The 19214-nt window shown below is 41.5% G+C and overlaps 1 protein-coding gene across 1 annotated transcript in view; it reads left to right on the top strand.

The window, feature by feature from the left end:
* The first annotated feature begins 846 nt into the window (after window positions 1–846).
* Window positions 847–19214, top strand: part of PIP4P2 (phosphatidylinositol-4,5-bisphosphate 4-phosphatase 2) — a 71951-nt gene continuing 53583 nt past the window's right edge. The window contains exon 1 of the mRNA XM_014480653.2: window positions 847–1049. Coding sequence (XP_014336139.2) covers window positions 944–1049 — 106 coding nt within the window. The 5' untranslated portion in view covers window positions 847–943. The remainder of the gene's footprint in view (window positions 1050–19214) is intronic.

Here is a 19214-nt window from a genome sequence, read left to right as displayed (position 1 = left end):
CAAAACTAACATGACAATCCATTTTGTAAAATGAAACTTGTAAAAGCCAACACACTATGCATCATCTCCATAAGGTACTGTTACTAGAGCGCCAAACATATTTAAAAATTAACAAGGAAAAGCAGGGAATGGCACTGATACTCCAAAAATCTACTTCCTCTTAGCTATCAGAGGTTGAAAAATGATTTCCCGACAAAACCAGCAGCCCTCGAGAAGGAATTCATAACCCTAAGCTTTCTTAGGGTTAAATTTGGTCTCTTCATATAACCGCAGCAAGTTTGACAGCAAAGAACTCCTCTTTCCGCCCTGGAGGAGTTAAACGTGGATTTGTGCTGGCTGTAGTTTTCCTGTCATCAAGCCACAGGCCTTTTTATCCCCATACAGGCTTCCTCTTTCCCCTTCTTTCTCCTTAGCCAAGGAAAAGTCAAGTACAAAGAGGAAAGAGTCGTACCCTTGCATCCCACTTAGCTCCTGTGAGGTTTTGGTGACCCTTCCATCCCACTTGGCTCCTCTGTGTTTTTGGTGACCCTTGCATCCCACTTGGCTCCTCTGAGGTTTTGGTAGCCCTTGCATCCTACTTAGCTCCTCTGCTTTTGGTAGCCCTTCCATCCCACTTGCTTCTCTGAGGTTTTGCTGACCCTTCCATCCCATTAGCTCCTCTGTGTTTTTGGTGATCCTTGCCTCCCACTTGGCTCCTCTGAGGTTTTGGTAACCCTTGCCTCCATTAGCTCCTCGGTGCTTTCGGTGACTTGGCCCCTTTCCCTCGCGGTCTTCCCCAGTGGGCCCTCCCCTCTCCGCACCCCGCCCTCCTCCGCCCCCCGTTCCCCGCCCCGCCCCGCCGCCTCCTACCGTGTGACACAGCCCGGTCCTCCGAGCGGCCGCGGCGCCGACACCGCCTCCCGGGGCCGCGGACTCGGCCTGCGCGGCCGCCTCTGCCGCAGTCATGGCTGCTGACGGCGTGGACGAGCGCTCGCCGCTGCTGTCCGCGTCCCACTCGGGGAGTGTCACTCCCACGGCGCCCCCGTACCTCCAGGACAGCAGCCCCCGAGGTAAGGCCGGCGTGCACCTCTCCACTTCACAGGGGAGAAGCCTCGGACGTTCAATAGACCGCGATTTGGGAGGCGGAGGCTGGGAAAGACGGAGGCTGGCGGTGCCCGCTGAAGGGGAGCCCGCCTGCCCGGGAGGCCCCCCAGGGGCTTTCTCGGGGTGTAGTTTGGGGTGTGTGTGTGTATGTGTGTTTCGCCCCTTCCTCCCCACCGGTATGGGATGTGTGCGTGTGCACCCGCTCTTATCCACTGCTCTGTGTGTCTGTACTTCGCCACTTCTGACCCACCTACGGGATGTGACATGAATTTCCCAGGCTGGGCTTTGCTGTTTCACAGCAGCTCCTGAACTGCATCTGGATGGTTTGGTGCAGATCTTCGTAGTCATTCACAGTTCCTTTCGGGTGGCCGAGAAGCCGGGAGTACTGCTCAACCTTGGCGTCTGTCCTTGAAAGGGCTTAGTTTGAAAAAATATGCATCTCCTACCATACTCCGTTCAATCAGGGAGTTGCCTTACCAAAAGGAATGGACGTTACTAATATATCTGAAACCTCTGTCCTTATTACTCCTGCTTGTAAGGAGTATGTGTTAGTTTGAGTGGTAAATGCAAAGGAATAGAAGGCAAGATGGAATATTTTTGATGCATATCTAAGACTGAAATGGACTCTATAACATTGCATATTTCTCTTTATTTCTTTTCTCAAGGTGGAATCAAGAAAGATTTGATGGCAGTGGGATCTGAAGAAAATGAGGGGGAATCTATTTAGCAAACCATTCAATTATTCCAGTAACTATCCTTGTTCTAAGCCTGTAGTAGAAATAAGGCGGAGTCAGGAGTTAAAGATAACTGGAAAGCAGAGTCAGGGGTTATAGGAAATGGAAGGCTAGACTGAAAAAACACTTAGACTAGTGAAAAGATTGGTCAAATATGGCTCTTGCAAATGTAGGTTGTGTATCTCTCTTTTTTGGATAAATGTGAGAGGTTTAAGGAAGCACACAATAATGCTTTTGAAAATGTGAGTGGATCATGTTTCTTGTAACACAACTTTTTCTAAGTTCAAGTCTGAAATTGGAGCAGCTGTAGAGCAAGTTGAACTTGTCGAGTATTTAAAATTTCTGTTTAGCACTTTATAACTTTAAGAACAGCAATCTAGTTCTTAATCCACACTTAACAAGAAGCAGGACAAAGGAAAAAGATGTTTAGTTGTGAATAATTTAGTGTGATTGATGAGTTGAGAAATAAGGTGTGAACTGTACAGATACTCACACACTGAAAACCCGCAAGTCATGTTTGTTGGCCAGCATTAAAGATGTGTTAGAGGACCACTTGGGGGAATTTCCTTTACTGGGCAAATTTGATGTTAATATATTTACTATTATCTAAATTTTATAGTCTCCATTAGGTTTAAACACTTATTAATGACTGTTTCAACTTATCAAGTCACCTTTTTAAGAAAATATTTGACAGTTTATTGAGAGACAGAGTTTAGATTTAAGAAACTGTTTTATAACAGATTTTCATGCCTTCTATCTGGCATCTTTTTTTTTTAATTTTTAGTCAAATAATAGCTAAATCATCCCACAAAAATGGTCATATTCATGGATCTGCTTGTAGACTTCTTTATCATTTGCCATGCGGTTGTTTAATCTGATAAGACTTCTGAAATCACACACTAAGGTAAAAGTTCCAGCTAAGGCACTAAGAAAATGAAGTTTTATTCCAGAAAACTTTTAACAATCAAAGAAATTCAATGTGTTATAAAATTCAACTGAGTAAATTTTTAAAGTCTTATTGGCTTCATTTATTGATTCATGAATCAGGCAGCCTCCCATCTAGCATATAGAAAGGAACTCCAGAGAGCTATCCATACAAAGTTTAAAGACTGATATAGGCAAAAGGCAGTGGGACAGGGAAATTATACTAGCAAAAAGTGGATTGATTGTGGCAAGGTCACTTTTCTTTAAAGGATGGCAGGTCTCTATCAGGCAGGTTGTCTCACTAGTGCTGATCAGGAGATTCCTGATTGATTAGGTTAACATTTCATTTCTGGGAGAAGCATGAAAGGTGAAAGGTGAAAGTGAAGTCACTCAGCCGTGTCCGACTCTTTTTGACCCCATGGGCTGTAACCTACCAGGCTCCTCTGACCATGGGATTTTCCAGGTAAGAGTGGGTTGCCATTTCCGTCTCCAGGGGATCTTCCTGACCCAGGGGTTGAACCCAGGTCTACATAAGTGATTCCAATTCGGGCTTGTTGTCTTGTTCTTAACAATTGACTTAGCCAAACGCTCTTTTCACCTATTGTAGAACTTTTTTCTTAACTGGTCATTGAGACGAGTTAGATAATTAGAAACACTAATTTTATATGGCATAATACCCAGGAAGCAAGAAGCATAAATGATAAGTAAAAGGCTTTTTTTTTTTTTTGCATTTTTGGCAAAATATTTTTTCTTAATAAATAACAAATAAGAATATTGATAAATATTTTGCGAAATACATAGGATCTGATTCTAGAAGACCAGTGCTAGTCACTCATTCAGTAATTCATTGGTCAGGATCATGTGCCAGAGATTGCTCTAGGTAAACAAAACTAACCAAATTCATGCCGTCACGGAATCCACATTGTAATGTGGAGAAAGAATAAGTACAAACATGGTTGAATCACTTCAGATTGCAAGAAACAGTCTTTCACTAGACCAAATATTTTTAGTAGTTGACATCAATCAGAGTTGAGAGGCTTGGGATTCAAAAGACCAGAAATAAAACGTACTTTTTGATAAAGAACTTTGGTTTATGATAATCACCATCTATAATGATCCAGACTTTAAAAAAATTTTTGTAGAAGTGGTTAAAAGCCATAACTAGTGAATATTACAGCTACTAACCACTTCTACAAAAAAAAAAATGTTTAAAGTCTGGGTAATTATAGGTGGGTTAATAGCCATAACTAGTGAATATTTGGCTTCCCTGGTGGCTCAGATGATAAAAGATCTGCTTGCAATGTGGGAGACCTGAGTTTGATTCCCGGAGGAAGGCATGGCAATGCACTCCAGTATTCTTGCCTGGAGAATGCCCATGGACAGAGGAGCCTGGTGCGCTACAGTCCATGGGGGTCACAAAGAGTCGGACACAGCTGAATGACTAAGCACGGTGAATATTTCCTCCAATTGAACCTTTCACCCTTTGTGTAACTTTCTAAGAACAGGGATGTGAGATCCCACCAGAAGATGAAATATTTCATTTCAAATAGAAACTTGATAGAATGTTTACTTGTAGACAAGTTATGGCTCAGATGGTAAAGAGTCTGCCTGCAGTGCAGGAGACGCAGGATCAATCCTTGGGTCAGGAAGATCCTCTGGAGAAGGGAGTGGCTACCCACTACAGTATTATTGCCAGGAGAATTCCCTGGACAGAGGAGCTGGCAGGCTACAGTCCACGGGGTCACAAAAAGTCAGACATGACTGAGCGACTGACACTTTCACCTTTTTATTGATAATATTGTGAGAGGCAGTTCGTATTTGGGTCTCGTTTCACTTGTGTATCAAATCCCCTGGGTTTCTAAGTAGAATGCTTCTAGTGGTCTTTGCTATCAGTACTGGATTCCTGTGTAGAGTAGGAAATCACCTCTCCATTTGGTATACTTTTCTGCTTTTTTTAAATCATAGAAATTAAAATCAAAGAGTTTTAGCCTCATTTGAAAGGAGATTAGAAACATACCGCAAAACTTATTCAGTTTAGCTATATGTACTTGCTTTCTTTATACATCTGCTAATTTTATAGATAGGATGTGGCAAATGAATATGACATCTAAATTCATGAGACGTCATCTGTGAAAAATGGTTTATATTTGGGTTGTCTAATTATTTATGCATGGAATATGGGAATGTGATTTTCTACTTCACTATAATTCTGTAGGGAAAAGGGTACTTTGTTATGCACAGATATTTCATTTGTTTAGTTTATTTCTGTTTGTTATTTATTCAGAAAATAAATACTGGAATACTAGCCAGGCTTTGTGGGAAGAAAGGAAAAAACAGACATGGCTCTTCTTCCAGGTTAGTGGGGGATATTAAGACAAAAATTACGTAGTCATTCAGACAAATACAAAGTGCAGTGGGGAAGAGGACAGTGCTAAAAATATATCCCATGCCCTGAGAGTATAGAAGATATCATGAAAAGATTTAGCCTGATTAGGAAAGGCTTTCGTCAGACTTGATTTAGGTATGAAAGCTGAACAGTAGTTAATTTGGCAAACTGGGGATCAAAAGAACACTCTAAGCAAAAAAAAAAAAAAAAAAGGGGGTATGTGCAAAAGCCTTTAGCAGGATAGAGGATGGTGAGTACCAGGACCAGAGAGAAGGCCAGTGTGGTGAAAGCAGAAACAGCAATAGGAGATGAAATGCAGAATGGGAGGAGAGAGGGTGCTGTGGTTCATGTTCTCCAAAGACTTTCCTCCTCTCCTAAGAACTATGCTTTTTGATATTCAACTCCTAGAATAGTTCTTCTCTTTGAATCTGGACTGATATTGTGATTGCTTTTAGGCTACAGAATATTGTAACAGAGACCTGGATGACTGGAGACTAGGCCACAAGAAGTCTTCTAGCTTTTGCTTTGCTGTTGTTCAGAAGCTCAGTTGTATCCGACTATCTGCAACCCCGTGGACTGCAGCTCGCCAGGCCTCCCTGTCCTTCACTATCTCCTGGAGTTTGCTCAGACTGATGTCCATTGAATCGGTGATGCCATCCAACCATCTCATCCTCTGTTGTCCCCTTCTCCTCCTGCCCTCAATCTTTCCCAGCATCAGGGTCTTTTCAAATGAGTCAGTACTTTGCATTAGGTAACCACAGTATTGGAGTTTCAGCTTCAACATCAGTCCTTCCAATGAATATTCAGGGTTGATTTCCTTTAGGATTGACTCGTTTGATCTCTTTGCTGTCCAAGGGACTCTCAAGAGCCTTCTCCAACACCACAGTTCAAAAGCATCAATTCTTTTCTGTTCAGCCTTCTTTAGGGTCCAATTTTCACATCCATACATGCCTACAAGAAAAAGCATAGTTTTGACTAGATGGACTTTGGTCGGCAAAGTGATGTCCTTGCTACACTGTCTAGGCTTCTCGTAGCTTTTCTTCCAAGGAGCAAGTGCGTTCTAATTTCATGGCTGCAGTCATTGTCCACAGTGATTTTGGAGCCCAAGAAAGTAAAGTCTGTCATTGTTTCCATTTTTTCCCCATCCATTAGCCATGAACTTATGGGCCTGGATGCCATGATTTTAGTTTTCTGAATGTTGAGTTTTAAGCCAGGTTTTCACTCTACTCTTTCACTTTCATCAAGAGGCTCTTTAGTTCCTCTTTGCTTTCTGCCATAAGGGTGGTATCATCTGCATATCTGAGGTTATTGATATTTCTTCCAACAATCTTGATTCTAGCTTGAGTTCCTCAAGTCCAGCATTTCGCGTGATGTACTCTGCATATCAGTTAAATAAGCAGGGTGATATTATACAGCCTTGACGTACTGCTTTCCCCATTTTGAATCAGTCTGTTGTTCCATGTCCAGTTCTAACTATTACTTCCTTGAGTTGCATACAGGTTTCTCAAAAGGCAGGTAAGGTGGTCTGGTATTCCCGTCTCTTTAAGCCAGTTTGTTGTGATCCACACAGTCAAAGACTTTAGCGTAGTCAGTGAAGCAGAAGTAGATGTTTTTCTGGAACTCTCTTGCTTTTTCTATGATCCATGGATGTTCGCAATTTGATCTCTGGTTCCTCTGCCTTTTCTAAATCCAGCTTGTACATCTGGAAGTTCTCGGTTCATATATAGTTGATGTCAGGCTTGAAGGATTTTTAGCATTACCTTGATAGCATGTGAATGGAGTGCAATTGCATGGTAGTTTGAACATTTTTTGGCATTGCCCTTCTTTGGGATTAGAATTAAATCTGACCCTTTCCAGTCCTGTGGCCACTGCTGAGTTTTCCAAGTTTGCTGGCACATTGAGTGCAGCACTTTAACAGCATCGTCTTTTAGGATTTGAAATAGCTCTACTAGCTTTGTTCATAGTAGTGCTTTTGAAGGCCCACTTGACTTCACATTCCAGGATGTCTGTGGCTCTAGGTGAGTGACCACACTATCATGGTTATCTGGGTCATTAAAACCTGTTTTGTATAGTTAGATTCTGAGTATTCTTGCCACCTGTTCTTAAACTCTTCTGCTTCTGTTAGGTCCATGCTATTTCTGTCCTTTATTGTGCCCATCTTTGCATGAAATATTCCCTTGATATCTCTAATTTTCTTGAAGAGATCTCTAGTCTTTCCCATTCTGTTGTTTTCCTCTATTTCTTTGCATTGTTCGCTTAGGAAGACTCTCTCTCCTTGCTATTCTTTGGAACTCTGCATTCAGATGGGTATATCTTTTCTTTTCTCCTTTGCCTTTTGCTTCTCTACTTTTCTCAGCTATATATAAGGCCTTCTCAGAAAACCATTTTGCCTTTTTGCATTTCTTTTTCTTGGGGATGGTTTTTATCACCACCTCCTGTACAATGTTACGAACTTCTGTCCCTAGTTCTTCTGACACACTGTCTATCAGATCTGATCCCTTGAACCTATTTGTCACATCCGCTGTATAATTATAAGGGATTTGACTTAGTTCATGATTTAATTGCCTAGTGGTTTTCCCTACTTTCTTCAATTTAGTCTGAATTTGGCAATAAGGAGTTCATGATCTGAGCTACAGTCAGCTCCTGGTTTTGTTTTTGCTGACTCTATAGAGATTCTCATCTTCAGCTGCAAAGAATATAATCAGTCAGATTTTGATATTGACCATCTGGTGATGTCCACATGTAGTCTTCTCTTGTGTTGTTGGAAGAGGGTGTTTGCTGTGACGAGTGTTTTCTTGGCAAAACTCTGTTAGCCTATGCCCTGCTTCGTTCTGTACTCCAAGGCCAAACTTGCCTGTTACTCCAGATATCTCTTAACTTCCTGCTTTTTCATTCTAGTCCCCGGTGTTTCAAAGGGCATCTTTTTTCCTTTAGTTCTAAAATGTGTTGTAGGTCTTCATAGAACCATTCAACTTCAGCTTCATCTTCATTAGTGCTTCAGGCATAGAGTTGGATTACTGTGATGTTGAGTTTTTTACCTTGGATATGAACTGAAATCATTCTGTCATTTTTGAGTTTGGACCCAAGTACTGCATTTAGAGTCTTTTGTTGACTATGAAGGATACTCCATTTCTTTTAAGGGATTCTTGCCCATGGTCATAGATATAACAATCATCTGAATTAAATACGCCCATTCGGGTTCATTTTAGTTCACTGAGTTTAAAAAAGTCAGTGTTCACTCTTGCCATCTCCTGTTTGACCATGTCCAATTTACCTTGACTCATGGATCTAACATTCCAGTTCCTATGCAGTATTGTTTGTGGTAGCGTCGGAGTTTACTTTCACTACCAGACACATCCGCAACTCGGCATTGTTTCTGCTTTGGCTCAGACTCTTCATTCCTCCTGGAGGTATTACTTTGCTCTTCTCCTGTAACGTTTGTTGTTCCATCACTCAGTTGTGTCCGGCTCTTTGCGACCCCACGGACTGCAGCGTGCCAGGCTTCCCTGTCCTTCACCCTCTCCTGGAGCTTGCGCAGACTCATGTCCATTGAGTCGGTGATGCCATCCAACCATCTCATCCTCTGTGGTCCCCTTCTCCTCCTGCCCTCAATCTTTCCCAGCATCAGGGTCTTTTCCAGTGAGTCAGCTCTTCTCTTCAGGTGGCCAAAGTATTGGAGCTTCAGCTTCAGCATCAATCCTTCCAGTATTAAGAGTTGATTTCCTTTAGAATTGACTCATTTGGTATCCTTGCAGTCCAAGGGACTCTTGAGAGTCCTCTCCAACACCACAGTTCAAAAGCAACAATTCTTCTGTACTCAGCCTCCTTTATGGTCCAACTTCACGTCCATGCATGACTACTGGAAAAATCATAGCTTCGACTATACAGACATTTGCCTTTAAAGTAATGTCTTTGCTTTGTAATACGCCATCTAGGTTTGTCATAGTTTTTCTTCCAAGGAGCAAGTGTCTTTTAATTTCATGGCTGCAGTCACCAACCACAGTGATTTTGGAGCCCAAGAAAATAAAGTCTGTTTCTGTTTTTTCCCCATCTATTTGCCACGAAGTCATGGGACTGGATGCCATGATGATAACCTGGACTCAGGTAGTGGTAGAGGTGGAGAGATAAGAAGACCTTAGGGATTGCTGACGTGGGGCTGATGATAGATTAAATGTAGGAATGAGAAGGAAGTGTCAGGCTATTTCCTAGAACTCTGGCTTGTACAGCCTGGTATGCTTACACTGAGACATAGAGAATACCAGAAGAGGACCAAGTTTTGAAGAACACAAATCATAAGCTTAGTTTTAGACATGATGTATTTAAGGTACTTTCCAATATCCAAAAAAAGATCTCACATAGGCAATTGGATCTAGGGGTGCAGGGCTAATAATGAGGACTGGGCTGAAAATATAAAATTGTGTCACATATTGGTGATAGCCAAATACATGGATCTTAATTTAGAGTTGCCCAGATCCACACAGATTGTGATGAGATAGAACATACATGTGTTAAGATGTTAATTATCCTCTATCTGTGGAGTAGCAGAAGCCTTTAGGCCAGTGGCCTCCAGCTTTGAGTATCTATACAAAGATTTTCATTTTCTCTGTGTACCAAAATGTTTAAAAGTTGGAAGCTTTATCTGAGCCCACTTAGAGAGAAAGAACAACATGAGAAGAGGAGAGAGCCTCGGACAAAGCTTTGAGAAACTCCCACATTCAATGACCAGTTACATTAAGATGAACCTGCAAAAAGGCTGATAAGTTTCTTCCAGTGACGTAGGGTGAAAACCAGGAGACTGTACTCTTACAGAATCAAGGAGAAGAAAACACTTCAAAAAGGAATGATCAAACATGTCAAAAGCTACAAGAAAGGACAAACAGATATAATCTAAAAAATGTCATTTGAATTTAGTGTCATGAAAGTTATCAGTGACCTTGTTGAGAATTGTTTAGATATGTTTATATGCAAATCCTTTTTAAGAGAACTGAGGAACTGTTCATTTCCATCTAATGTAATATGCTAATTACATTTATTTTAATCATAAAATTACCTCAAATCAACTTCAATAAAGAGGTTAATACTCCTTTATTGTGAAAACAAGCTTAGATTACCTATGAAACATTTTAGAAGGCATTGACATTTCCTTTTCACCTTGTTTCACTTTAAAAAGTGTATAAATTCACAGTTGCTTGAGGAAATGTTTTCAGTGACTAGAAAATAAATTGACTCCTGGTTGGAGAGATAAGTTATTTAATATGAGCCTTTGTACATCTTACTTAGAAATTGTACAATAAGGAAGGTATATTTTAGTGGTTCTCTTAAGTCCTCTCCCTGAAGAAATCTAAGTGAAAATGGTTCCTCACTTCAACGTCTTTACAGTGGGGCAAAGTTTATTTCACTTAGAGCTACGTCCTACACTAGGCTAGAGTTTCACTAGACGCTGTAGAGTGCCTTGTTTCAGGCTGTTATAACAGAATACCATAGACTGGATGGCTTAAACAGCAAACATTTATTTCTCACAGTTCTGGAGTCTGGAAAGTCCAGGGTGGAGGATCCAGCAGATTCGGTGTCTAGTGAGAGCTCTCTTCTGGGTTGCAGAGCCCCCAACCTCTCCTTGTATCCTCACTGTGGCGGAAAGAGGGCAAGAAAGCTCTCTTGGGTTCTTTTCAGAAGAACACCAGTCTCAGTCATGAGATCTCCATTCTCGTGACCTAATTATCTCCCAAAGTTCCCACCTCCTAATACCATCATATTGGAGGGGGGTAGGATCCAACATGTGAATGGTGAGGGGATCATGACATTCAGTCCATTGCACTGAGCTAGCATTCTATAATCTCTTGGGACAGTCTTAAGTTTCTGAACCTCCTTGCATCCTTGCAGAGTTTAAGGTTGGCTGTGGATTGGCAGGAACAGATAAGGTCGACCCAGAGACCTACACTTACCTCCTGTAAGATTAAATTAAATTCTCATTTTATTTGCCAAGGTTTCTGAAAACCCACTAGAAACCAGTTGTCACCATGAGGGGAAATAGATGCAGCATATTTAAAAGCAGCTACCTGAAGCTCCCAGTAAGGGTGTGTATCTGCTGTGATACTGAGAAGGTAGGAAAGCTTGATTTTGTGCTGTGCTGAAGCTCATCCTCCATTTAAGGAGATTTTTTTCCCAATAATTCTTTTTTTGTTTGTTTTTTTACTGAAATATAGTTGATTTACAATGTTGTTTCAGGTGTATAGGCAAGTGATTCAGTTATATATATATATTGCCTGGAAAATCCCATGGATGAAGGAGCCTGGTGGGCTGCAGTCCATGGGGTCGCAAAAAGTCGGACACGACTGCGCAGCTCCACTTTCACTTTTCACTTTCATGCATTGGAGAAGGAAATGGCAACCCACTCCAGTGCTCTTGCCTGGAGAATCCTAGGGACAGGGGAGCCTGGTGGGCTGCCGTCTATGGGGTCGCACAGAGTTGGACATGACTGAGGCGACTTAGCAGCATATGTATATATATATAATTTTAAGATTCTTTTCCATTATAATTTGTTAACAAGATATTGAATATAGGTCCCTGTGCTCTGCTTGTACAGAACAGTTCTTGAATCAAAATCTGCTTCACTGAGACCATATCCTTATGAAGGGAAAATAGAGCCCAAACGTTACTGAAGTATATCTTCTTCCAGTTTCCCAATATTCTGGCAAGCCTGTTTCCTATTATAATCCTTTTCTGTTATAATCCTATTCAGCAGGCTCCATGAATAAAGCTCCATGATTCTTTTATTCCATTTTATAATGCCCGCATAGCCTCCTGGCTCTACCAAACATCTTGAAAACATTAATCAAGGCATATTTCATTCAACCATTTCAAATATTTGAGCACCTGTTACACTGATCCAGATGACAAGGAGCTTACATTTCAGTGTAACGTGACAAATGCCTTTGCTAAGCTTTACAGTTCCAGAAACTGAAGAGAATTAAGTATCATGAGGATAGTTAACTGGCCGTGTGGGGGGTATTTCAGGCAATGTGTTCAGAAAAGGTATCTCAGAGATGACCATTGCTCAGACACCTGAAAAAGAAATTGAGATCAGTCGTTGGAAGATTAAGGCAGGAGTGTGTCAGGCAGCTGGAACAACGGGCACAAAACATTCTGTTTTAAAGCAGAGGACAGTTGTTCCGAGTGTAGTGACTTGGGGGAAGTATGGTAGAAAGTGTTACGGGTCTAGGCTAGGATACACCAGGAGAGCTTTGTTGATGAAAAAATGCAAAAAGTGAAAGTTATGAGTTAAGCTTTCTTTGGGGCTAAATGGGGAACATAGCCTGGGAGACAGCCCCTCAGATAGCCCTGAGGAACTGCTCCAGAGAGGTAAGGGAGCAGTCCCATATATGTGATTTTAGTGAAAGGGGTGTGCGTGCAGCGAAGCACTCCTTTTGGCAGAATGTTGCTGCTAGTCATGAGGAGCAGAAGTCTCTCCATTACTGATTTTAGTCTTTTTCTAGATATGAGAAGATGCAAAGGCTTTCCCTAGTGTCTCGGTGGTAAAGGATCTGCCTTGCAGTACAGGAGGCACAGGTTCAGTCCCCGGGGCAGGAAGATCCCAGATCTCACGTGCTGGGAAGATCCCGCATGTCTTGGAGCAACTCAGCCCATGCCCCACAACCACTGAGCATCTGCCCTAGAGCCTAGGCCCCACAGCTGCTGCAGCCTGTGCCCCCAGAGTCCGTGTTCCACAACAAGAGGGGCCTCCACAGCAAGAAGCCCCCACACAGCGACTAGAGGGTAGCACCCATTTGCCACAACTAGAGCAACGAAAATGCAGCACAGTCAAAAAAGAAAAATAAAGGAAATCAATAAAATCATCTGTTTAAAAAAAAGAAGATGCAAGAAATTTGGCTCACAAAATCTTCTCCTGAGAATACCTACCTCTGTAAAGGCCTGCTCTGCCAGTTTTTCCCCCAAACACAGAATGCCTCGTTCCTGATCGCCTCCCTGACCTCCTTTCAGGGCGTGCTGAAAGTCAGCAACTACAGGGGCTAGGACTTCATCCTTGTAGAGGCAGATGGCGGGTAACAGGCTTCATGGCAGCTTTGTTGGCCACCATCAGAGACAGGACTGTGTGCTCAGGGTAACGGAAGCCATGGAAATTTTGAAGCAAATGAGAGACATGAAATGTGAAATGTTTTAGCTTTAAGTAGATCATCCTGGTTGATGTTTAGAGAATGAATTATTGGGGGGGGAGGGCAGGGAATGAGAAGAGGCTAATAAGACATGAAACTAATCAGGAGGCTGTTGGAGTGAAATAGGCAAGAGGTAATGGTGCTCTGAACCAAGGTAGAGGTGATGGAAGCAGTAAAATATGGTTAGATTCAAGACATATTTTAAGCAAAGAGCAGCAGGACTTGGTGAAGGATTGAATCAGTGGAAAGAAAGGAATCACACATGTCCAAAACTGAGCTAAATAGCTAGGTAAAAAATGTACTTTTTTTTTCTAAAGTGGGAAAACTGAAAGAGTTTGGTGTGTGGAGGGGGATGAGAAAAAAGAAGGACAGTGGAAATAAATATTTTGTTTCAGACAAGTTGAGTGTGAAATACCTTTAGTCATCATTCTATTGAAAGTGTCCAGTATGCAGTTGGATATGCAAGTCTGGAATCTGGGGAGAGATCAGGCCTGAGAAATACATTTCATTCAACAGTTACCTATTAGATGTATGGTAAGGCTTTGCTGTAGTGGGAGATGATACTTTCAGCTTCTCATCTATTCCCAAGGATTCTTCATACTCTTCAGAAATGTCAGACTTTTAGGATACCGCATTCTGTTAAAATCTTGCAAGATTTGCCAGATGGATACAGATGTTAGATATATACAGATGTTAGAGAGGAGACTCATAGCAGGATGTATGTTCACAACTATATTTCAGAGCAGTAAGCATCTGTCTGGGAAGTGATCAGTGGAAACCCTAAGCCTTCCACTTTGGAGGAAAGCCGACAACCCTGAATACAGCTTTATGCTCAGCTGTTACAAGTTTCCTTTTTATAAGCATGAAGAGATATTGTACAACCTAAAAATGACAACCCTTTAATCAATTTTAAAAGGGAATGCATTCTGCCTGCTGCTCTGTTCTTTTGAGAGAATTTCTACTTTTCTTTTTTTGAGGTTGGGTGGAGAGTGCATCAGAGTTTGTGTTGCTTTGGCACGTCCCTAGATTTTTTCCCTTTCCTATTATAAAGTGAATTTCTTTTTCTCCGAAAGAATACAAATAAATATGTAAAAAAGAAATGAAAAATGTGTCTCCTCTTCCTGGTCTTCAGGTAAGTTCCTCAAGCATTGTGTAACTGAATTCCTGCATAGCCTGAGATGATCTGCCACCGGCTGTGCTGCTGCTGCTGCTGCTCAGTCGCTTCAGTCGTGTCCGACTCTGTGCGACCCCATAGATGGCAGCCCACCAGGCTCCCCCGTCCCTGGGATTCTCCAGGCAAAAACACTGGAGTGGGTTGCCATTTCCTTCTCCAATGCATGAAAGTGAAGTCGCTCAGTGTCCGACTCTTTGTGACCCCGTGGACTGTAGCCCAGCAGGCTCCTCTGTCCATGGGATTTTCCAGGCAAGGCTACTGGAGTGGGTTGCCATTTCCTTCTCCAATGAAGGAAAGTGAAAAGTGAAAGTGAAGTCGCTCAGTCGTGTCCTCCTCTTACCGACCCCATGGACTGCAGCCCACCAGGCTCCTCCGTCCATGGGATTTGCCGGGCAAGAGTTCTGGAGTGGGGTGCCATTGCCTTCGCCACCGGGTGTAGTTTGGCCTTACGGGACCTGACACTTTTGAAATCTTTCAGCCAGTTAATAGCTGTGACCTCAGAGTAGTTACTTTACAACTCTAGGCCTCCGTTTCCCACTTGAGAAGTAGTAGTATAGTATGTTCCCTTTTGCTTTTTCACCTCATGACATAATTGTTCTTGGCAAGGAATCTAGATATACCTAAGATAAAAATATCTATAACTTTAAAATATTGTCATTGTTCAGTTGCTCAGTCGTGTCCAACTCTTTGCGACCCCATGGACTGCAGCACACCAGGCCTCCCTGTCCATCACCATCTCCTGGAGCTTGCTCAAACTCATGTCCATTGAGTTGAGTCAGTGATGCCATCCAATCATCTCATCCTCTGTTGTCCCCTTCTCCTCCTGGCTTCAGTCTTTCCCAGCATCAGGGTCTTTTCTAATGAGTCGTTCTTCACATCAGGTGGCCAAAGCACTGGAGCTTCAGCTTCAGCATCAGTCCTTCCAGTGAATATTTAGGATTAATTTCCTGTAGGATTGACTGATTTGGTCTCCTTGCTGTCCAAGGGACTGGTTATTATCTTTGTTTTTACCTCACTCTTTCACTGCCAATGTCCCTTTTTAACTTAAATTACTATTTCTTCCAGTATACTTTTGAAAATTGCAAAGACAATATATTGAGCATTAAGGAGTGTTACATAGCTCTTTTAAGCATCAGAAGCCCAACTAGCATATGATATTTTTTCTTCTGTAGAAAGTATTTGTATGTGCCATATGACCATTAGAGCATTTGATTCAAAGCATGTATTTCTAAAGGCAGTGGAAAAATCTCTTTTCCTCCCATGCTTTGTCAAGTTGAGATATTTAAGCTTTGCATACCCATAATACAAATTTAAAACCTGTATACAGAAAGCTTCTAATAGTTGCATCTGAACAGGTGAAGTTTTAAAATTTCAGAGATTAAAGTGCTAAGATTCACCATCCAGAGGAAAAGCAATACTTAGAAATGATAGTGAACAGACTTAAAATAAGAGACTTTCACCAACACCTGAGTGGTTATTAATCCTAGAGCATAGGAATTTCCCGGAGAAGGAAATGGCAACCCACTCCAGTACTCTTGCCTGGAAAATTCCATGGATGGAGGAGCCTGGTAGGCTACAGTCCATGGGGTTGCAAAGAGTCAGACACGATTGAGCGACATCACTTTCTTTCTTTCTATAGTTCCTTTTGAAGAAGGAAATGGCAACCCACTCAAGTGTTCTTGCCTGGAGAATCCAATGGACAGAGGGGCCTTGTGGGCTGCAGTCTATGGGGTTGCAAAGAGTTGGACATGACTAAGCAACGAACACATACACGCACATAGGAATTTCCCAAATAAACATTGATCTCTACTGAGCTGTATAGGTTCTACCAGTTAATACAAAATTATTTTTAAAATTTATAAGAAAACTATTTTCCAGATTTACAGAATTCAGGGATCCTGTTCTGGTTCTCTACATAGATAGAATGCTTTGTGCAATGCCTTGCACAACAAAAGTAGTATTTCCATTTACTGACAGTCTCTAATGAGAACATAGGTTATTTTTAAATCTACCAGACATGCCTGAAAATAAGATGGGCTTCATGGAAGACATACATCTTTTATGACCTAGTCTAAGAAGTCACTTCTGCCACGCTTAATTGGTCAAAACAGTTATAAGTCACCTGCATGTAAGGTGAAGAAATATAGACTTCAAATCTAACTCCAGTGTAGATAAGTGTCAAAGAATTTTGCAGCCATATTTAAAACCACCACAATAATCTGTGACATATACACAAATGGAAACCCTGTGCAGCTGGAAAAGAAATGAGGAAGTCCTACATACCTTTATGGAAAGATTGCCAGGATATAAAATAAAATGAAAAACGTCAGATGAAGAACGATGAAGGCCTTTTTTTTTTTAACAAAAATGGAGAAATGAGAATATGTGTGTGTGTGTATTAATATTACCTGTACTAGGCTTAAGAAACACTGAAAGGACTTTTAAAAAATGATTTACCTGGAAATCTTTGAAGTGGGCCATGATAAATTAGCACAGAAATTGGAGTAACACTTCTAAGTATACATTTTTTGCATGAATATTGATTTTTGGGTCATGAAAATGTGTTACTTATAAAAATTTAATGTATTAGAAAGCACTTTGGCCACATCGTGTTATTGATTCTTGTAGATTTTATCCTTGACTGGGACCCTGAGTACTTTAGCATGTACTATTTTTTAGACCCTATCCCTACCCCTCTGTACAGGCCCCTGGAGCGGAACCTTGCATTTCTTTGTGTTTGATTTAGTCCATTGCTCCAACTGGTCAAGACTTTAATAGGAAGGACCCTGTTTTCACATGGGGATCGTGCAGATGCACATGTATCACTATGTGTGTGTTTTTCCTAAGACCACACTCACTGCTTCACACCAGTGTCATTTATTAGCCACTTCTAGTCTACTCTAGACAAAGATTGACTTTTTGCTTACTGTGGGTAGGTTAGTAGGAAAGGGATTTTGGAAAATGAAGCATTCAAATTCTATCCATTCATCAAAGTCCTTTCTTTCTGTGTAATCCTTTCTAATCTCTGTTACTGGACAATATTTGTTCCCAAACCAATATCTCTCAATGTTTCTACTATATATTTTAAAAATTATTTGTGTGCATGACCTTATCGAGGAAGACAAGGAGGGAGACAGGATTCTTGGATCTTTCATCTCTGTTCCCTTGCACTTGATCTTATATTTCTAGGCATTAAACAAGTTATCAGTTGTATGAATGAAAGGATGAGAAAACAAAGAAGGATGCTGCTGGTGATTTTGAAGTCACTTAGGGAGTGAAGGTTTTATAAGGAGCTGGAAGAACATGAGAAGAAAACGTGGATAGGAGCTCCACCATTGTACTTCCAGCTGGCTACAATGAGGAACTCCCCACACTTAATGGATTAACTTTTGGATTTTTTTTTTAGTGGCTTCTCAGTTTTTATATTTTAATAGAAATGGAAAAGTGGGAGCAGTAATGTTTTATTTTCTTGGGCTCCAAAATCAATTTGGACGGTGACTGCAGCCATGAAATTAAAAGATACTTGGTCCTTGGAAGGAAAGTTACAACAAACCTAGACAACATATTAGAAAGCAGAGACATCACTTTGCTGATAATAGTCTTTAGAGTCAAAGCTATGGTTTTTCCAGTAGTCATGTACTGATGTGAGAGTTGGACCACAAAGAAGGCTGAGTACCAGAGGATTGATGCTTTTGAATTGTGGTGCTGGAGAAGACTCTTGAGAGTCCCTAGGACAGGAAAGAGATTAGACCAGGTAATGATAAAGGAAATCAACCCTGAATACTCATTGGAAGGACTGATGCTGAAGCTGAAGCTTTAATACTTTGGCTGCCTGATGCAAAGAGATGACACGTTGGAAAAGATCTTTATTCTGGGAAAGACTGAGGGCAGGAGGATAAGAGCGTGACAGGATGAGATGGTTGGATGGCATCACCAACTTAAAGGACATGAGTTTGAGCAAATTTCAGGAGATAGTGAAGGACAGAGAAGTCTAGCATGCTGCAGTTCACAGGGTCACAAAGAGTCGGACAAGACTTAGTGACTGAACAACAACTTTTGTCTATAATCTATTAATCCTTAGGTCTTTTTTTTTTTATGAGTGAAATATTTCAAAATGGAAAACTATTGAGTGTAATATTATCCTTCATCTATCGTATCATCTAATTTCATCAGAGCTTAACATTATGCTGTGCTGTTTCATGTGTTTAAGCAAATAACACATCACAAATCCAGTTGAGCTTGTTCCCTTCCACACACTGAGTTGATCTCCCCATATTTTCTCATCTAAAATGTTTTAAAGCAAATTTTGGGATCAGTTATATTTCAGATCAGATCAGATCAGTCGCTCAGTTGTGTCCGACTCTTTGCGACCCCATGAATTGCAGCACGCCAGGCCTCCCTGTCCATCACCAACTCCCGGAGTTCACTCAGACTCATGTCCATCGAGTCAGTGATGCCATCCAGCCATCTCATCCTCTGTTGTCCCCTTCTCCTCTTGCCCCCAATCCCTCCCAGCATCAGAGTCTTTTCCAATGAGTCAACTCTTCGCATGAGGTGGCCAAAGTACTGGAGTTTCAGCTTCAGCATCATTCCTTCCAAAGAAATCCCAGGGCTGATCTCCTTCAGAATGGACTGGTTGGATCTCCTTGCAGTCCAAGGGACTCTCAAGAGTCTTCTCCAACAGCACAGTTCAAAAGCATCAATTCTTCGGCGCTCAGCCTTCTTCACAGTCCAACTCTCAC

Source organism: Bos mutus, chromosome 14 (assembly GCF_027580195.1).
Source record: "Bos mutus isolate GX-2022 chromosome 14, NWIPB_WYAK_1.1, whole genome shotgun sequence".
Taxonomy (NCBI): domain Eukaryota; kingdom Metazoa; phylum Chordata; class Mammalia; order Artiodactyla; family Bovidae; genus Bos; species Bos mutus.
This window is presented reverse-complemented; position numbering and strand designations above follow the sequence as displayed.